The 19,812-nt window shown below is 48.7% G+C and overlaps 1 protein-coding gene across 2 annotated transcripts in view; it reads left to right on the top strand.

The window, feature by feature from the left end:
- The first annotated feature begins 6,963 nt into the window (after positions 1 to 6,963).
- Positions 6,964 to 19,812, top strand: part of COA8 (cytochrome c oxidase assembly factor 8) — a 19,546-nt gene continuing 6,697 nt past the window's right edge. For both annotated transcript variants that reach the window (XR_013338220.1, XM_077776515.1), the window contains exons 1-3: positions 6,964 to 7,029; positions 13,662 to 13,859; positions 15,226 to 15,289. Coding sequence is in view for 1 of the 2 variants with exons in the window: in XM_077776515.1 (XP_077632641.1) it covers positions 6,973 to 7,029; positions 13,662 to 13,859; positions 15,226 to 15,289 (319 nt within the window). In the remaining variant the exon portion in view is untranslated. The remainder of the gene's footprint in view (positions 7,030 to 13,661; positions 13,860 to 15,225; positions 15,290 to 19,812) is intronic.

Below are 19,812 nucleotides of genomic sequence, written 5' to 3'. Positions count from 1 at the left end.
TGNTGGGGTGTCTCCTCCCGGCCTCGGGGCCCCACGTGCCCTGCGTCGGCTCCCCCGGGCTCGCTGCCGCGCCGGCGACCGTGGGCAGCCAGAACTTGGGCTAGGTCGCACCGCTGGTTAGCGACGGCGAGTTTGTCACGTACCGGGTTTCTTCTCGAAGACTCTTCCCCGAACAGCTCTGGATGGGCACAGCATGCGTTTGTTTTTGTTTTCGGTCTGTGTTTTGGCTTCGTCAAGATCAGTAGTCGTTTTCTTCAGGCGATGGCACAGGGTATCATCTGTGTGGCACTTTACGATGAACAGGTTTTATTGTTTGGAAGCTGTTTGCATCCGTGCCTGATACCGGTTGAAGGTCCACAGAGGTTGGTACCTGTAGCCACAGCAAAATGACAGTTTTTATCGATTGCACTTCTTTGGGAAAGGATGGTTTTTGGTCAGTGGAGTTCTAGGCCTTGAGTCAACCTGTCACGTGAAAATGTCCCCGAAGCGTGGAATGCTTATAAAATATTTATTTACTTATTACGTCTTATTTATTTCTAGGAGAGAGAGAGAGACAGCGTGAGCAGGGGAGGGTCAGAGAGAGAGGGAGTCACAGACTGAAACAGGCTCCAGGCTCTGAGCTGGCAGTCAGCACAGAGCCCGATGCGGGGCTCGAACCCACGAACCGCGAGATCATGACCTGAGCGAAAGTCGGACCCTCAACCGACTAAGCCACCCAGGCGCCCCGTATTTGAAATATTTAAACAGAGCGTACAAATATTAACCCTTCATTTGCCAACAGGCTAAGGAAGGAGGCTGGAAAGCCCGGGGTAAAAAAAAAATGCCAGTTAAGAATTCCAAAATGGCGGCGCCTGGGTGGCTTAGTCGGTTAGGCGTCCGACTGTCGCTTAGGTCATGATCTCGCGGTTCGTGGGTTCGAGCCCCGCGTCGGGCTCTGTGCTGACTGCCAGCTCAGAGCCTGGAGCCTGTTTCAGTCTGTGACTCCCTCTCTCTCTGACCCTCTCCTGCTCACGCTGTCTCTCTCTCTCTCCTAGAAATAAAAAAAAAAAAAGAATAACAAAATGTGCCTGCCTGTAAATTTTCGCTTATTTTAGCCTGCTGCTCGTCAGCCTGCTTTCATGAGTGCAGCGTGGCAGTTCTGCCAAGTTTATAGCTTAAGAGAAGAGGTTAGCAGGCGCTCTGGTTGCCCAGACCCCCGGCCTCTGGCCCAGTTCCTGTCACGGTGGCCACAGCTGGGACTTTCTTTCCTACAAACCCGCTCAGTCTTTGGGTAGCAAGATATTCAACAGGTATCTGGGGGGGCAAACTTAACATCAGCCAGCTGTCCCTGGGATGAGGGCCTACCCTGGCTTATTTGTGAGCTAGGGATGGAGAAAACACCCAAGGGGCACCTGGCTGGCTCAGTCCGCAGAGCATGCGCCCTTTGAATTTGGGGTGGTGAACCCCACATTGAATGCAGAGATTACTTAAAAATAAAATCTCAGGGGCGCCTGGGGGGCTCAGTCGGTTAAGCTTCCGACCAGCTCAGGTCATGATCTCATGTTTGGTGGGTTGGAGCCCCATGTCGGGCTCTGTGCGGACAGCTCCCTCAGAGCCGGAGCCTGTTTCAGATTCTGTGTCTCCCTCTCTCTCTGACCCTCCCCTGCTCATGCTGTCTCTCTCTCTCTCTCTCTCTCAAAAATCAATTTAAAAAAATTAAAATAAATAAATAAAAATAAAATCTTAAAAAAAAAAACACCCAAAAAAGGTTTTCTTTATTGTCACCTAGCCTTTTGTGGAAATCAGTCTAACCTCAGGATGAAACCTTTCTTCCTTTTGTGGCACAAGTGGGGGAGGGGGGTGCAAAGGGGCTGCTCACCTGCTGGGCCGGCTGAACTTGTGAAGGTGTGGATTGCACTGCTGAAAAGTGGAGCAGCTGCTAGGGTCAGGCCTGACCCCAGGCACCCCCACTCCCCCACAGGGCGGTGCTGCGTTTCTTTAGGATGCGTGCACCCCATTGTGCTTGGTCCTTAAAGGAGCAGTTCTTCCTTCAGGGCGATTTGTGTTTCTCCGGTGTTTGGGCTTCTGTCCCGGTGCTCTGCTCGCTGAGTAAGTGCCTTTCTCTCTCCAGGTTCTTCAATTCCTGCTGCACAGAGAGATTGTTGTCTTTCAGACTTTGATTTTAAGTATTAGGTCTTCTTAAAAGTAACAGGTCGTGAACCTTCTGTTTTCTTTATTTACATAGATATGTTTTAGTCCTACATGTCCAGTTCACACGACATATTTTTTATTAAGTTTTAAATTTCAGGGGCGCCTGGGTGGCTTAGTCGGTTAAGCGTCCGACTTTCGCTTAGGTCACGATCTCGCGGTTCGTGGGTTCAAGCCCCGCGTCGGGCTCTGTGCTGACTGCCAGCTCAGAGCCTGGAGCCTGTTTCAGTCTGTGACTCCCTCTCTCTCTGACCCTCCCCTGCTCACGCTGTCTCTCTCTCTCTCTCTCTCCTGGAAATAAATAAAACATTAAAAAAAAAAGTTTTAAATTTCAATTCCAGTGTAGTTAACATTCAGTGTTGAATTAGTTTCCGGTGTGCAGTGCAGCGATCCCACACTTCCTCCACCACCCGGTGCTCATCCCGCTCATCCCGCTCATCCCGGCAGGTGCCCACCTTCCTCCCACCGCCTACTTCCCCCTCCCCCCACCTCCCCTGTGACCATCGATTTGTTCTCTGTAGTGAAGAGTCTGTTTCTTGGTTTGTCTCTCTCTCTCTTTTTTTGTACGCTCATTCGTTTTGCTTCTTACATTTCACATATGAGTGAATCATATGGTATTTGTCTTTCTCTGACTTATTTCACTTAGCGTTATACCCTCTGGGTCCATCAAAGTTGTTGCAAATGGCAAGATTTCATTCTTTATATGGCTGAATATTCCATCATATATATGTAGACAGATAATCCGTATGTACCCACCGCGTCGTCTTCATCCATTCATCAATCAGCAGACGCTTGGGCTGCTTCCATGTCTTGGTTATCGGAGAGAGTGCTGCCGTTAGCGTAGGGGCGCATGTATCCATTACACCCAGTGTCTTTGTAGTTTTTGGATGAATACCCAGCGCTGTGATTACTGGACCATAGGGCAGTTCTATTTTTAATGTTTGCGGAACCTCCATATTGTTGTCCAGAGCGGCTGCACCCGTTTGCATTCCCACCAACGGTGTAGGAAGGTTCCCCTTTCTCCACATTCTCGCCGGCGCCTGTTGTTTCATACATATCTTTTTCATTCATTCTTCACTCTCCGTTTGAGTTAAGGAAGGCCGCTTTTAGGACCTACATGATTTATTCTCGTCTCCTGTCTCTGGTACCACTTTTTCTTCCAAACCCAAGTTAAAAAGTCAAATTAGGACTCTTTGATTTCAACTCAGGTCATGATCTCATGGCTCGAGAGATCGAGCCCTGCACCAGGCTCTACACTGACAGTGTGGAGCCTCTTTGGGATTCTCTCTCTCCCTCTCTGCCCTTCCCTCTCAAAATAAATAAATACACATTAAGAAAAAGTCAGCTCTATGGGGCGCCTGGGTGGCTTAGTCGGTTAAGCGTCCGACTTTCACTTAGGTCATGATCTCGCGGTTCGTGGGTTCGGGCCCCGTGTCGGGCTCTGTGCTGACTGCCAGCTCAGAGCCTGGAACTTGTTTCAGTCTGTGACTCCCTCTCTCTCTGACCCTCCCTTGCTCGCGCTGTCTCTCTCTCTCCTAGAAATAAATAAAACATTAAAAAAAAAAAAGTCAGCTCTGAATTTAAGTGTTCTCTAGCCACTCTACAGCTGTTTATTCCTTGTCTATGTCGTTTACATTATCAGCTCCTAAACATCTTTGCACATTTGGAATCACCTGGAAGACTTTATTTTTTTATTTTTATTTAAAAAAATTTATTTTAATGTTTTATTCATTTCTGAGAGAAAGAGAGGGAGACAGTGTGAGCAGGGGAGGGTCAGAGAGAGAGGGAGACACAGAATCCGAAACAGGTTCCAGGCTCTGAGCTGTCAGCACAGGACCCACGAACCGTGAGATCATGACCTGAGCCGAAGTCGGACTGGAAGACTTTAAAAACTACTCTCCCCCTCCACCCCCACCCCAGAGATTCTGATGTGATAGGTCTGGGACGTGGCCCAGGTATCTGGATCTTTGATTATTGGTTTGTCTAGTTCCCCCCGCCCAGGTTTATTGGAGTATAACATCAGGATTTTATGGGGAGGGGGGTCTAAAAATGAGCTCCCGCTGGCTATGTCATCTGTCACCTGCATTACTGTTTGCTTGTGGTCCTGAATTTCATCAACACAACACTAGCTCGCATTAGCCAAGCGTTTGCATGTGCTGGTCTGTGGGCTTTGCCTGTTTTCTTTCCTCTTCACGGTTCCGTGAAGTAGGTGCTTATTTTATGGTTGAGAAAACTTAAGCACAATAAGATGGAAAAACTTCCTGAAGAGCACAGTGCTTGCGCATAACGAATGTCTGCATTATAGTTCCTGTAGCTGCAGGATAGCGACTTACCCGTTTTCTTCTCATAACTTCTGGATCACAAAAACCAAACGGGCCCTCAGCATGAGCGGTAATATTGACAGCTAAACAGTGGAAGCACTGATCCCATATTTTGTTTAGATTTTCATTAAAGAGAATAATTTTCAACAGCCCCTCCCCTCAGATGTAGATTCAGAGTAAACATAAGGAGGAATTTAAATACCGGCTAAATGAGAAACTGGTGAGAGGTCTCATCAGAGGATTTTATTTATTTATTTTTAAGGAACTTTTTTAAAAATTTAGTTTTTAGAGAGAGAGCACATGCACGTGAGCAGGGGAGAGGGGCAGAGAGAGAGAATCTTAAGCAGGCTCCACACTCAGCCCAGAGCCTGATGCAGAGCAGCACAGGGCTTGATCCCTGGGATCATGACCTGAGCCAAAATCAAGAATTAGACGCTCAGCTGACTGAGCCACCCAGGCAGCCCTCGTCACAGGGTTTTAAAATAAACATGGATATTTCTAGTATTTAAAAGGCCTTCATTAGGGACGCCTGGGTGGCTCAGTCGGTTAAGCGTCTGACTTCGGCTCAGGTCATGATCTCACGGCTCATGGGTTCGAGCCCCACATTGGGTTCTCTGCTGACAGTTCAGAGCCTGGAGCCTGTTTGAGATTCTGTGTCACTTTCTCTCTGCCCCTCTCCCACTCATGCTCTGTCTCTCTCTGTCTCAAAAAAAAAAAAAAAAAAAAAACTATTAAAAAAATTTTTAAAGGCTTTCAATAAATTAGTTGGAAAAAATTAAAACTGGGGCAGAGGACTTGAAAACCACAGCCCAGGGCCCAGAGAGGTAGAGTGACTGGTCTGGTGTTACCCAGCAGAGTCAGGGCTGAAAGGGGCCTTTTTCTCACTCTTAGCCTAGTGTTCTCCTGTCCCCCCACACAGTGTCTTCATGGTGTGAACAGTTACAGCATCTCCCCTTGTTGTGTTCCTGTGGAGAAATACATTCCTTTGTTTTCTGTTTTTGTTATGGGAAATTTTAAAATGCAAAGATGGAAGAGTATAAAGAATTACTGTGTATTCAGTACCCTGCTTCTACAGTTATCCACTTGGGGGTGCTTATTTCATCTTTACCCATCCATTCCCTCCTCCCAGATTATTTTGTGACAAATATCAGATTTCATATTTCATTTGTAGGGCACCTGGGTGGCTCTGTCAATTGAGTGTCCGACTTCAGCTCAGGTCATGATCTCACGATTCGTGGGTTTGGGCCCCGCGTTGGGCTCTGTGCTGACAGCTCAGACCCTGGAGCCTGATTCAGATTCTGTGTCTCCCTCTCTCATTGCCCCTCTCCTGCTCATGCTCTGTCTCTCAAAAATTAAAAAAAAAAATAAAAGGCAACACATATTTCATTTGTAAATATTTCTGTATGAATTTAAAAAAAAATGTTTTTTGAGAGGGGAGGAGGGTCAGAGAGAGAGAGGGAGAGAGAGAGTCCCAAGCAGGCCCCATGCCCAGCATGGATCCTGACGCAGGGCTCGATTTCACAACTGTGAGATCATGACCTGAGCTGAAATCGAGAGTTGGACACAGCCAACTAAGCTACCCAGGCTCCCCAAAATTCATATCTTTAAAAAAATTTTTTTAATGTTTATTATATTTTTTGAGAGTTCAAAAATTCCTCTCTTTTAAAATTACGTATGAGGGTGCCTTGGTGGCTCAGTCCATTAAGTGTCCAACTCTTGATTTCAGCTCAGGTCATGATCTCACGGTTCGTGGGTTCGAGTGCCACATTGGGCTCTGTGCTAACAGTGATGAGCCTGCTTGGGAGTCTCTGTCCCTCCTCTGCTCATTCCCTCTCTCTCTTTCTCTTCCCCTCTTAAAATAAACTTGAAAAAAAAAAGAAATAAAAGATATGAACTTTAAAAATATATATAAACAATAACTAAAATATAATTCTAGCAAATGTTCAGTGTTCAGTTTTTTCTTTTTTAGATTTAGTCATCATAGAAACATCATATTTTTGGGGTTTTCTTTTTGCTTTGTTTTTGGTTTTTACAGTTTTCTTGTATCAGGATGCACATAAGGGCAACAAATTGTGATTTATTGATATTCTTTTAGTTCTTTTTTAATCTATAGGTTTTGACTCCATCTCCTTCCTTTTTTCAAAGTAGTTTATTTGGGAGGAGGGGAAGGATGTGTCCTTTTCAATTTTCCACAAGCTACATTTTGCTGTTGCTCTCCCAGAGCATAATTTACAGTTACAGTTCCTCTGATACTGTGTCTCCTGTGAATTGACAGCTGCAGTGTAGAGCCTTGACCACGTTCAGATTTGCCTTTTTTTTTTTTTTTTTTTTGAGAAGATACTTTGTTGGGAGATTCTTCCATCACGATTGGCTGACTTTCTGATTTTAAGCTGACATTTCACTCCCAGCATAAACCTTGTTTAGTCACAATGTGCTGGTCTTTTTACATATTGCTGAACATGGTATGCCGACCTGTCTACATCCGTCTAGAATGGGAGGCTGGGATTCCAACCTGAGGAAGGTAAGACTTTTCAGTTTCCATCTTGGGAGTGTCAGGACTGTAGACCAGGAAACACCCCCCAGAAATGCTGTGTTTTGCCAGCATCTGTTCCTCTTGTCATTGCCCGCCAGTTTCCCCAGTGGCGGGTGTGACACCTTCACTCGGGAGCTTTGTGTCCTGTGCAGGCACTTCCGGGAAGGAGGGGCTAGGGGAAAGTCTTACATTCTGATTCCTGGCTTCTGGGGTGGGTCCGGGGCAGGAGTGTGAGCCCAGGAGCCTGCTGTACGGGGGGAGGGATGGAGAATGACTCTAGGCCTACGCAGCTGGACGAGGAGAAGCCCACCATGGGGCTGCCTGGCTGTGTCTGCTGGTGTCGAGAGAAAAAATGGGAGGGGTTGTTCCCTACCAGCCACAGTGATGAGGAAAGCTCAGTGTGACAGGTATGTGCACGCACGGACCTCCCTGTGCCCAGGCTGCTCACCGGCAGCTGGGATGTTCTAGCATGTGCGGGCTGCCCTGTCCTGCACGGAGACAGCCACCCGCTGTGAGGAAGCCGTGCCTTACATGCTGATGCTGTGAGAACCATAAATTACGGTAATTATTCTAACCTCAAAGGGAGTCTTCCTTTTACAGAAGGACTTTTTCCTCCCCCAGGCCCCTTCTCCTCCCTTTTAAATAGCAGTTCTTGGATGAACAAAGACAGAACATGTATTTACTGGGGAGCGCAGAAGAGCTAACTCTGCTACAATTAAGATAGAATCTCTCAAATTATTATGGAAAACTGAGGATGGTGGAAAGAGTTGGTTGACAGAGTTCAGCTGTAAAGCAGGTGATTTAGGTAATAGCGAGGTGATAAACGAGGAAGGGTTACTGAACACTCCTGGTGCCTCTTTTTTTTTTTTAAATGTTTATTTATTTTTGAGAGAGGAAGGGGGGCAGAGCATGAGCAGGGGAGGGGCAGAGAGAGAGGGAGACACAGAATCAAAGCAGCTCCAGGCTGTCAGCACAGAGCTCAGCGCGGGGGCTCAAACTCATGAACCATGAAATCATGGCCTGAGCTGAAGTCAGACGCTCAGCCGACTGAGCCACCCAGGCACTGCTTCCTGGCGCTTCTTTAAGTTTGCTTGGTCATGTGTGGGTAGCTGGGAAAAGCCATGAGTTGTTGGGATGGCTCCTTTATTTTTTTTAACTTTTTAAAAATTTTATTATTTTTTTAATATAGTTAATTGTCTAGTTGGTTTCCATACAACACCCAGTGCTCATCCCAACAAGTGTCCCCCTCCATGCCCATCACCCATTTGCCCCTCTCCCCCCACACCTACCCTCAGTTTGTTCCCTGTATTTAAGAGTCTCTTCTGGTTTGCCTCCCTCCCTCTCCTTAACTATTTTTCCCCTTCTTCTCCCCCATGGTCCTCTGTTAAGTTTCTCTTGTTCCACATATGAGTGAAAACATATGGTATCTGTTTTTTTTTTTTTTTTAATGTTTTTTTCTTTATTTCTGAGAGAGAAACAGTGTGAGCAGGGGAGGGTCAGAGAGAGAGGGAGATACAGAATCCGACGCAGGCTCCAGGCTCTGAGCTGTCGGCACAGAGCCCGACGCGGGGCTCAAACCCACAAACTGTGAGATCATGACCCGAGCCGAAGCTGGACGCTTAACCGACTGAGCCCCGCAGGCGCTCCATTATCTGTCTTTTTCTGCCTGACTTACTTCACTTAACATAATACCTGACTTACATAACACCCTCGAGTTCCATCCATGCTGCTACACGTGGCCAGATGTCATGCTTTCTCATCGCCATGTAGGATTCCATCGTATAGATAAACCACATCTTCTTGATCCATCCATCAGCTGATGGACACTTAGGCTCTTTCCATGATTTGGCTATTGTGGAGAGTGCTGCTGTGCTCATTGGGGTGCATGTGCTCCTTGGGATGTGGCTCCTTTAAAAGCTTCCTGATAAGGCACCTGCAGGAAGAGACTGGGGTGTAGTTCTGGAGCGTGGTGACCTGGTGGGGCACGTGGGGGTGAAACCTGCCCTTTTGTCCCCTTGTTACTATTCTTCAGCGTCCTCAGTCTGCTTGGGGGAGGGGAAGAGCCCCCATCTTGGGCTGGAGGCCTTTGGGGTGAGCCTGGGCGGGCTGGCTGTTTCCATTCGCTGGGTCCCTGTGTGTGAATCACCTTTAGTTTCTAAGACTAAAGGCTTTGGGGCAGAAATCCAGAAATACTTGTGGAAAAGTGGTTTGTTTTTTTTTTTTTTGAAGGCTTTTTTGAGAGGGAAAAAAAAAAAGGAAAATGTAGAGATCATATATTGTTAGAATGATGCATGAAAGGGGCACCTGGGTGGCTCATTTGGTTAAGCTCCGGTCATGATCTCACAGTTCATGAGTTCATGCCCTGTGTTGGGCTCTGCGCTGTCAGCGAGGGATTCTCTCCCTCTCTTTCTCTGCCTCTCCCCTGCTTGCTCTCTCCATCTCTCTCAAAATAAATAGATAAATAAGTAAATAGAATGATGGATGCAATATTAAAGATGGACGTATTGCAGTCCTCTTTCTGAAAACGATTGTTCAGTCTAGTATCAAGTCAGTATTTGATGACAAGTAGCAGTTTCAGGTCTCAGATAAGCAGCTCAGGTGTCTGTGCCGGCTGGGCCCTGTCGCTGTCACACAGGAAGGAACAATTCAGTCCCCTTTGTGGACTTGCTGGCCCTTCGTCTGGAACTTTCCACCTTGGCTCTGCTTCTTCTGGTCCAGCTTTGCGGGAGAGACACTTCAGAAGTGCCGGACAAAAGCGACATCGAGCCCAAGGACATCTGAGTCTGAGAGGAAGCGGGTGCGGATGGAAGTGGTAGTGAGCACATCGGTGGATGCAGCAGGACACACCGACGTGACCTATGTGCCTGGACTTGTCCCCTGTCCCTTCGGGTCCGCCGGCCAGGAGCTCGGCCCTCCGCCCGCCCGCGCCCGCGCCTCCCCGGTCTTCCTCAGGGCACCGCGCAGCCGGGGAACCTGGAAACTGGTCGGGAGCTCGCAGTTACGGACCCTCAAGAACACAGAATGAAGAACACTCTGGACAGCGATGGTGTTTGGCGCGCTCGCAGCTTCTGAGCGTTCTGGCGCCACCTCTGCCGTAATTGCCGTGACTAGCGTGTTAGGTGTCCGTCCACCAAGCAGTGCCTGTAACTTGGGCTTTTTGAAGTTGAAGTGGATTTCTTGCATACACAGAGTGCACAGGAAAGATTAGGACTGGGAAGAACGTTCCTCCAGCACGTGCGGTCCTGCCGCCCCAGGCTCGAAGGCTCCTGGGAGAAGCAGACCTGTGCGGGTGCCCTGAGGAGCCTCGGGGGCACGTGGAGATGTGAGGGTGCGGGGGGAGCGCAGGCAGGCTGAGGAAGGACAGAGGCCTGTCGTTAAACGAGCCTCCTGTGGGTGGAGGAAAAGGAGAGATTGGGGTGGCGGCGGCCCGGGCTGCCACAGCGCAGGACAGGGATCGAGTGTCACTCGAGGGTGATGAGTAATCGCCCAGGAAGATGCTAAGGGAAGGGGTAGCGCGTTAGGTCAGGGCTGTGGAGAGATTGCTTCTCGCAGGGGTGGGTGTGAGTAGGCAGGGAGGGAGCAGGCCTGAGGCGGTGGCTGCCCTGACTAGCCCATCAGAGACAGGTGGTGGGGACCGAGCCGGGCTGGGGGACGGGTTGCTGCAGCCGCCTGAGTCCTTCAGGCCCTGGAGTGGGGGCGCCCGAATTCTGCGAAGCTTATTCCTCCAGCCACGGAGAAGGCTTCTCAAAGGACAGTGTGTGACGCTTTAATTTTGATCACTGTGGGTCCTCGCCTCTGCTGCTGTGAGAGTAAGGGATGGAAATGAAAGTGTTGGCAGTGACCGTGAAATAAATGAACTTGAAACAGGTGGAGCGTTTTAATTCCAGCGGCTTCCTGCAGAAGCCTGAAGGGGATAAAAAAGGTCAAGTGTTGCAGGAAGCAGCAGCACCCGCTGACAGACGCTGCCCGGAAAAGGAGGCGGATCAGACGGAGCTCTTAGGGCAAAAACTGCTTACGGAGACCTTTAGAAATGTTTTCTTTAAAAACATTCTCGCTACTTTTCTAACATACATACACTATGTTTGCTTGCTTCTAGAAGGCATTATAGGAAACAGACTTTTTCATTATGTCGATAAGTTTGGAAGTTCTTTTTGGTTTCATCTGTTTTCTCATTAATATTTGTAGAAAAACAAAACCATTTTAGGTGCTTAAACCATCGAAGCTGCAGGTCTCTTGAGAGTGGCGCGGGGTAGAGAGTGGCGCGCTCGGCCCCTGGTGTGAGGGTGATCGGAGCTGAAGGCACTGGGGAAACAGGCGGACGGGGTGGTCCTCTCCCTTCCCTGCCCAGAGGCCGGAGAGGAAGCTCCTGGAGAAAAGAACCATTCTCACTACCAGGAATAGAAAGAAATATATAGGAACGAACCTTGATTGGAGTAATTCCTGCCCCCCTCTGGTCTCCCCATATGTTTCCGTTTTCCACAGTGGATGCCCCTCGTCCGGCGTGGTATGTAAGCTCTGGGCTGCCCTGTGGGTCTCCGTTTCCCGGTGGGGCCGTGCCTGCGTGACACCTGGCCTTTCCTCTGTGGCTCAGTCTGCGGTCAGTTCCCTCCCAGTCCAGCTGTAAACCCCAGGGGCTGGGGGTGGGGGCAAGCTTTGCCTTGCCTCTGGTTCAAAACTATAAATGTTTAAACTACTTTTTGACCGCCATTTCCACAAAACATCCCTAATAACTTGGGTAAAGTGGTGTGGAATGTGTTAGGAACCCTTTGAAAAGCAGTAGGGAATTGAGGTGACAGGGTCAGTGCATTTGTGATGGGGTCCAGAGTGGGGAGTGTGTCCTGGTGTGTCCCAGCCAGCACTGACATCCTGCAGTGAAGAGAGCTGCTTGCTACATTGGTTTCTTAAGTTTTTATTTTATTTATTTTTGAGAGGGAGCGTATGCAGAGAATCCCAAGCAGGCTCACTGCTGGGCTCGGTCTCATGAACCCATGAGATCATGACCTGAGACAAAATCAAGAATTGGACACCTAACCGACCAAGCCACCCAGGTGCCCCACTGCATTTTCAACAAGTTTGCTAATAAACAGCTGTTACGAAAAATTATATACTGAAATAAATTATATTAACAACAAAGATAATACATATTTAGACTGTTTCACTTCTGTTTATTTTACTATATTTTACAGCTATCTCTGCTTTCAAGGTTATTTACGACTATTATACCTACCTGGTGGGAAAACCATATAATAGGATACCACTTGAAATTGTCCGCAGTGGACTTAATTGCACCATGGAAATTTGCAAATGTGCTGAATGGGGGTTGATTTATTATTTTGTTGATTGCCTTGCCTTAGGGAGGCGAAGGAGAAGATGTTAGTAATACAGGTTAAGTCAACACCGTTACATTGTGAATAGCCCTAGATTGAGGAAATACTCTTCTTGTATTCGAACGCAGCAAAGAAATCACTCCTGTCATTGACAAATAGGGCTTGTTCATGTTTATCCTGTCCTTAATACCAAGTAGCCTTTGTGTCTGAAGGACACTCACCAGTCACTTGCAGCCAGGGGCTGGCTAGCAATGCCAGGCCGTGGCAGAAGTCTGAGAAAGAGCCACAAAGAGACACCACTTCGTGCCCACAAGAGTGGCCGCGGCGTGGACAGGAAGCCGCAGTGAGAAACACTCAGCAGGACACGGACAGCACTTGCTACTGTCAGATGGCTTTGTGGGCTAGTTTAGCCGTTTGAAAAGGTGTGAGGCGGTATCTCATTGAGGGTTTGTATTTCCCAGTGACTTAGGATGGTCAGCAGCTTTTATGTGCTTACTTGACATGCATATGTCTTCTTTGGAGAAAGTTTTCTTTTTTTTTTTTTAAACGTTTATTTATTTTTGAGACAGACAGAGAGAGCATGAGCTGGGGAGGGGCAGAGAGAGAGAGAGAGAGGGAGACACAGAATCTGAAACAGGATCCAGGCTCTAAGCTGTCAGCACAGAGCCTGACATGGGGCTCGAACCCACGGACCGTGAGATCATGACCTGAGCCGAAGTCTGATGCTTAACCGACTGAGCCACCCAGGTGCCCCCGGAGAAAGTTTTCTTTGGCTACTTTGCCCATTTTTAAAATGGATCGTCTGTTTTCTTATTATTGAGTTTTGAGAGGTTTTTTTATATATTCTGGGAACAAGTCCTTTTTTGGATTTGCATATATTTTCTCCCAGTCTGTGGTTTATCTTTTTTATTTAATGTATTGTACTTTTGGTGTTGTATCTAAATAATCTTTGCCTAGTCTAAAATTGTGCAAATTTTCTGCTGTTTTACAAGTTTTATAGTTTTAGATTTTATATTCAGGTTTTCGATTCATTTTGAGTTACTTTTGCATACAGCCCAAAGGACAGGTTGAAATGCTGGTTTTGCATTAGGATGTTGAATTATTCCAGTGCCGTTGTTGAACATGGTCCCTATAGTGTTCCCATTAATATTTATTATAGTTCTTTTAATTTGGTTGTTCTCTGTCACATGGCCTTAAAAAGAGGAAGCTTTGAGGGACTTTAATGAATCTACTGTGCATTTTACAGTACGAGGGGTTGCCTAGTTTATGCTCACCCTGTGCATTTTGTTGAAGGTCTCAGGATTCCAGCCTCCAAGAAAATCTTGCCATGATTGGATAGGACCCCCAGACAAACCTTCAAACCTTCGACCTGTTCACTTTTACGTCCCCGAAAATGAATCACCATTGGAACAAAAGCTACGAAAATTAAGACAAGAAACGCAAGAATGGAACCAGCAGTTTTGGGCAAACCAGAATTTGACATTTTGTCGGGTAAGCTTAGATTTGAGGTGTGAATGAGAAAGAAGTACCACAAATGGCCACTTGGGGGTGCTAAATCATCAGTATTTGCCTTTCTTCTACTCAGTCCAGACTTGGTCTCTCCCTCTCCCTCCCTCCCTCTCTCCCTTCTCTCTCTCATATGTGCATTTATGTATGCATACAGTTTTTATTTAAGTTTATTTATTTTGAGAGAGAGAGAGAAACCAAAACTAGCGGGGGAGGGGACAGAAGACCCAAACAGGGTCGTGTGCTGACAGTGCAGAGCCCTATTCAGGGCTCGAACTCATGAACCGTGAGATCACGACCTGAGCCGAAGTCAGATACTCAGTCGATTGTGTCACTCAGGCGCCCCCTGCATATAATTTTTAAATCTACTTGTAACGGTATGTAAATATTGATCATTCATAAAATCATAGGTATTGAGACTTTAAAGTAGTTTTAACTTAAAAGGAGTAGCGGAGCCAGAACTAAACAGTGTATGTTTATGTTTATGAAAATATGAGTTTTTGTGATGTGGTTTCATTCTGAGAATTCAGAATTCTTAACAGCATATTCAGAAATAAACTATATGAGAACGAAGTAGAAATACTCTAATCTAGAAGAAAAGCATTTAAGCTTTATATGTCTATCCACTTGAGCCGGCTATGTAAAATGGACTGTATTTATCTTTTTTTAAAATTTTTTTTAATTTATTTTTTTAAAATATTTTAATTTATTTTTAGGAGAGAGAGAGACAGCATGAGCAGGGGAGGGTCAGAGAGAGAGGGAGTCACAGACTGAAACAGGCTCTGAGCTGGCAGTCAGCACAGAGCCCGACGCGGGGCTCGAACCCACAGACCGAGAGATCATGACCTAAGCGAAAGTCGGACGCCCAACCGACTAAGCCACCCAGGCGCCCCTTTTAATTTTATTTTTAACGTTTATTTATTTTTGAGAGTCAGAGAGAGACAGAGCATGAATGGGGGAGGGGCAGAGAGAGGGAGACACAGAATCTGAAGCAGGCTCCAGGCTCTGAGCTGTCAGCACGGAGCCTGACGCAGGGTTCAAGCCCGGGGACCGTGAGATCATGACCTGAGCCGAAGTCGGACGCTTAACCAACTGGGCCACCCAGGTGCCCCTGGACTGTATTTATCTTATTCTATGGATTTATAAGCAAGGTTTAGGAAACATCTTGTTTTCAAGTCCCTACTTCAAGCATGGGACTTTTAACCAAATTCACATGGCCTGCGCCAGGTTAGAGATGGGCCCTTACTCAGCAGTCTCCATGCAGACTTCTCCAGACCACTGTGAGCAGTGTCCTCTCCAAGGAAAGATGGAAAGATGAAGACAGAGTGTTCTGATAGTTGTCTTCTTTTAGGAGAAAGAAGAATTTATTCACTCACGACTGAAAGCTAAAGGCCTGGAACTGAGAACCAGATCAGGTAAGTTCATGTGTCCGTTTTCTCCTGACATCGTGTTTAACTGCGTGAGAAAGTAAGAAAGGGTGTCAGATGAAGGAGGAAAAGCTGGGGGACGAGTCGTGACCTCCTTGGGGACGGGTGCTCTGAGTGGCCCTCGCACTCACACGTGTGATGCATGTCCGCCTTCCTCCCGGTCTCTCTCCTCTCTTTGGGTGAGATCATCCCTCTGACCTTTGGACTTCTATCCTGTAGCCTCCGGCTTCTGCACCCTCTGTCCTGCACCAGCTGGACTTCCCGGATTCCTGACCGCAGGCCACGCCCCAGCAGGCCCCGGGTCCGCTCCAAAGCCCCGCCCCTACCCATCTCTCTGTCTGCATCACCTCTTAAACATTATTCAGTGCTTTTGCCACTCCCTGTCCCCAGGCCCTTATTAATTCTGTGCCTATTGTAAATTTCTAATTGGTTCCTTGGCTTCCAATCTTTAAATCAGGGATGGGCAAGCTTTCTGTCAAGGCTAGATAGTAAATAGACTGGTCCTTCTGGGCCAGATGGGTCTGTTTCAGCTGTTCAGCTCTGCTATTGAAGTGTGAAAGCAGACATAGAAAATGCATTGACAGGCACCTGGGTCGCTCAGTGGGTTAGTCAGGCGCCACGTTGTGTGTGGAGCCTTCTTAAGAGTCTCTCTTTCCCTCTCCCTCTGCTCTTCACCCTCGCTCTCTCTCAAAGAAAGGAAGGAAGGAAAGAAAAAAAAGAAAAGTACATAGATTAATGGGCATGAATGTGTTCCAATAAAACTTTATTTACAAAAGCAGGGACGATTGGCCTGCAAGCTGTCATTTATCAGCTCCTGCCTCAAACTCATTCTTTGCAGTGTAGCCAGACTGTCCTGCCCCAAATGCACATTTGACATTTGTTGCTCAGCTTAGGTTTCTAGACTTTTGTGACTACGGAGTGACAGCTGTGCTCTCTGGATGGAAGGCCTCCTGGCCCCTGCCTGTCCCTCTCTCATCTCGTGTCCCGTACGCCGTGTGCTTCACCTGCCAGGGGTGCTGGGCTGCGCTCCGTTCTCTCTGCCTCCTGCGCTGCCTTTCCTGTTTTGGATAGAAGGTCTAGGGCTCAAAATGACCTTTCATCACTTTCCCTTGCTATTGATGTTAGGTCCGAATAACATGTTGTAGTGTTTGTTAAACAGACGTCTGCTGTCAAAACGTTATTCTGATGGAAAATCCGAACCTGTTGCCCCCAGAAGTGACATCTGTCATTGGGCTAAAGCGCCGCCCCCTCCCTGCTAATCCTTAGCCGTGCTTGGCTCCCTTTGGGGTAAAGAGCTGGGAGGGTGGAAGCCTCGGTGATGGGCTCTGCTGTTTGCTGACAGCTGCGGGGTCTCCGTCAGGGCGCCCGCGTGGGGCGGAGCCAGCAGGGAAGGGTGCCGAGTCCTAACAGGAGGCACCACATAATTGCTCCCAATTTCAGATGCTGGCTGTTTGCAGGGTACTGTGCCGAGTCCTTTGCTCGTGTCATCTGTTTTATTTCCCACAACGACTCAGTGAAATAGGCCCCGCTCCTTTTACCATTTTGGAGATGAGGAACCTGAGGGCAGGTTATAACCAGTACGTGGAGGGGCCTAGGTTCTGGCCTGGTGACTAGGGTCCCCTGGGCCTGTCTGATGTCGCCTTGCCACAGTGGCTCTCAGCTCACCCTGTGCTGTCCTGGCGCTGCTGATGAGTGAGCGGGGCCTCGGCTGTGGTCACAGATGCCGCAGCCCTAAGGGAGGGACGCGCCAGCCCCATGAGTCAGTCACCAAGATCGGGCAGGGTCAAGGAGGCTGTGGACGTGCTTTGGAGATAGCCACTCTTTTAACACGTGGGAAAGGTGGCTTTGAGTCCTGTTATAATATCAAGGTTTCTCCGGCTGGCATTTCTAGGAACTGAAAGGCTGGCCTTCAATCAGATTTTTAAATGAATTTGGTAATAAAACAGGAAGGAATGTATTGAGGAAAGGACACGTGAAGGGAGGTGCCCTCTCTGTCAGCTATTTAAACAGGTTCTAGGCTGCAGTGACAGAAATGTGGGGGTACCAGGCACGACACCTCAGTGGGCCAGAGAGCGTGCTTAACCCATGAGCGGAGGGATCCTGCAAGACTGAGGGAAGAGGAGTTTGTTTAGTAAATGTTAACGGAGAAACTATTTTTGACCCAAAAGAGTACATTTAGTTTCATGACCCCTATAATACAAATATATTCCAAACGGATCAAAAAGCTAATTCTTAAACGTCAATTAATTAAAAAAAGTACCAGGGTGGCTCAGTTGGTTAAAGTGTCAGACTCTTGATTTCGACTCAGGTTATGATCTCATGGTTCGTGGGTTCGAGTCCCATGTCAGGCTCTGTGCTGACAGCTTGGAGTCTGTCTCTCTCCGTCTCTGCCCCTCCTCCTGCTCTCAAAATAAATAAATAAACATTTTTTAAAAAATCAAGTATCTATGGATTAAGAGTTAAATACATGGCTCCCCGTTGTAGAAGGTCTGGTAGAAGAACACAACGGCCTCTCTGTTGTCTGGAGGAATGATGGTCCCTTAAGCCTGACGGTAAAGGCAGAAGGACAGGAGGACCTACAAACTGACTTCTGTATAAGTGAGGACTTTTTTAAGCAGCCTGTCCCCTCAGTCAACGTGGGGTTCGAACTCACAACGCAAAGATCATGAGTTGCGTGCTCAACTGCAAGGACAGTGTCTGGTACGTGTCCGGCAGAGGGCTGGACAAAGGGTCAGCATCCAGGAAACAGGGTAAACATGAACATAAACATGAACATGAGGTGACAGGCACAGGTGAAGAGCGTTAGCAGGTTTGTAGAAACAACCAGATACCCATAGGCGAGTCATGTGACCGCAGATTACGATGTGTAGTAGAACAGCACCGGCCATCATTTCTTGCTTCCTGAACTCGCGGGGTGTCCTCAGTAATCGCCCTCCGTGCTGGTGCGTTATGGTCCAGTCCAGTGCTCACGAGTGGCCAGTGGCAGGAGAACATTTCCCGCTGTCTTTCCGGAAGGATGCCCCTGTCGGCAGCACACGTGCCACGAAGCAGGGAAATTGTGACCACCAAACGTCTAAGCGTTCAGAAGAGGTGCCTGGAGGCTCCACGGACAGGTAAGGCTAGGGTGGCCCACTTGGTGGGTGTTCACTGGAATATTCCGCAGCAGCGTAGAGAAACTGCTGAATTTCCAGTGCAAAAAGCAGAATACCATGATTTCCGCTCTACTTGTCCCCAGATTTAGTCTCATTTGCAGGGCAGCAGTGCGGTTGGAAGATTCTTGCCCCTAATTTCCGTGGTTGCTAAAGTCTGTGCTCATGCGGTGGGAGAAAGTCTGCCCCGGAGGTGGGGCTGGTCTAGGTAAACGTGTAATGAATCTGGGTATCCTGCCACCTTCTCAGCCTGGCTTTTCTGAAGCGCCGCTGCGGTGTCGCAGGCAGGCCTCCGAGTTACTCAGCACACACGTACGGTGACATCGGCTTTCCGCTGAGCTGCCCATGGGGTGTTTGGACAAGACACCAAACCAGACCAGCAGCAGAAGACGGCACGTGGCCATCCTCGGGGCCTGGACCACTCATTCTGCCTCCACACAGCCTCGCGACATGTGCTGCTGTGACCCACGCTCTAGATGAGAGGACCCGCAGCTGTGGGCGGGCAGCCAGTGAGGGGGCCGCGAGCCGCAGCCGCGGGGGGCACCCCGTCAGGCCCCCACGTGGGGGCGCAGACAGGTGTGCTGGTAGCGGACTTGACATGCACACATGCTGTTCCCCCGAGACACATCAGAAGACACTAGTCCCTGGGCNCCCCAGCACGCTCACCCCCCGCCCACCCTCGCCCTCGCTCGCTCTGGTCAGCTACATCTGTGCCTCTCTGTGCTGGCCTCGGCTTGTGGCCCATTTCCTCCCTTCTCAGCCTTGTGGGTCCCCCCTGCTCCTTTAAGGCCCAGCCTACGCGTCACCTCCTCTGGGAGCCGCCGGCCTCCCTCCCTCCTCGGGCAGCTCAGCTCGCTGTCTCCTTGCCCCACTTAGCGTCTGTCCGTTTGTGGTTGTTGGACACCCTCCATGTGCCGGACTAGGCCCTGGGACCTCGGACTGCATGAGACAGAGCTGTGGCCTTGCCCTTGGGCAGTGGACGTGCCAGTGTGGGGTGGGGGTGGGACCCACAGCCAGGCAGGCCCGTGAAGACCAGGTCTGAGGTGTGTCGTCGGAATCGAGGCGGAGGGGGCCTTTCAACAGGGCCTCACAGAAGGCCTGTCTGAGGAGATGGCAGCTACGGGAGATTTGAGAGAGAATCTTCTAGATCAGGGAAGGACCCCCAGATGGAGGATTTGAGGAGCCGCAGGAGGCTGGGTCACGTGGAAAAGACTGCTGTTTCCTCAGCCAGGTCCCCTGTGCGCGGACAAACACACGCTTGGACCGTGGCGCCCGAGTGTTTGCTTCCGCGCCGTTCGTGTCAAAGGTCAGCACCTTCCCTCCTGTTTCTGTGGAAACATGCCCTTGGGTTACCTTCCCCCC

Source organism: Crocuta crocuta, unplaced genomic scaffold (genome assembly GCF_008692635.1).
Source record: "Crocuta crocuta isolate KB4526 unplaced genomic scaffold, BGI_CrCroc_1.0 scaffold8, whole genome shotgun sequence".
NCBI classification, from domain to species: domain Eukaryota; kingdom Metazoa; phylum Chordata; class Mammalia; order Carnivora; family Hyaenidae; genus Crocuta; species Crocuta crocuta.
This window is presented reverse-complemented; position numbering and strand designations above follow the sequence as displayed.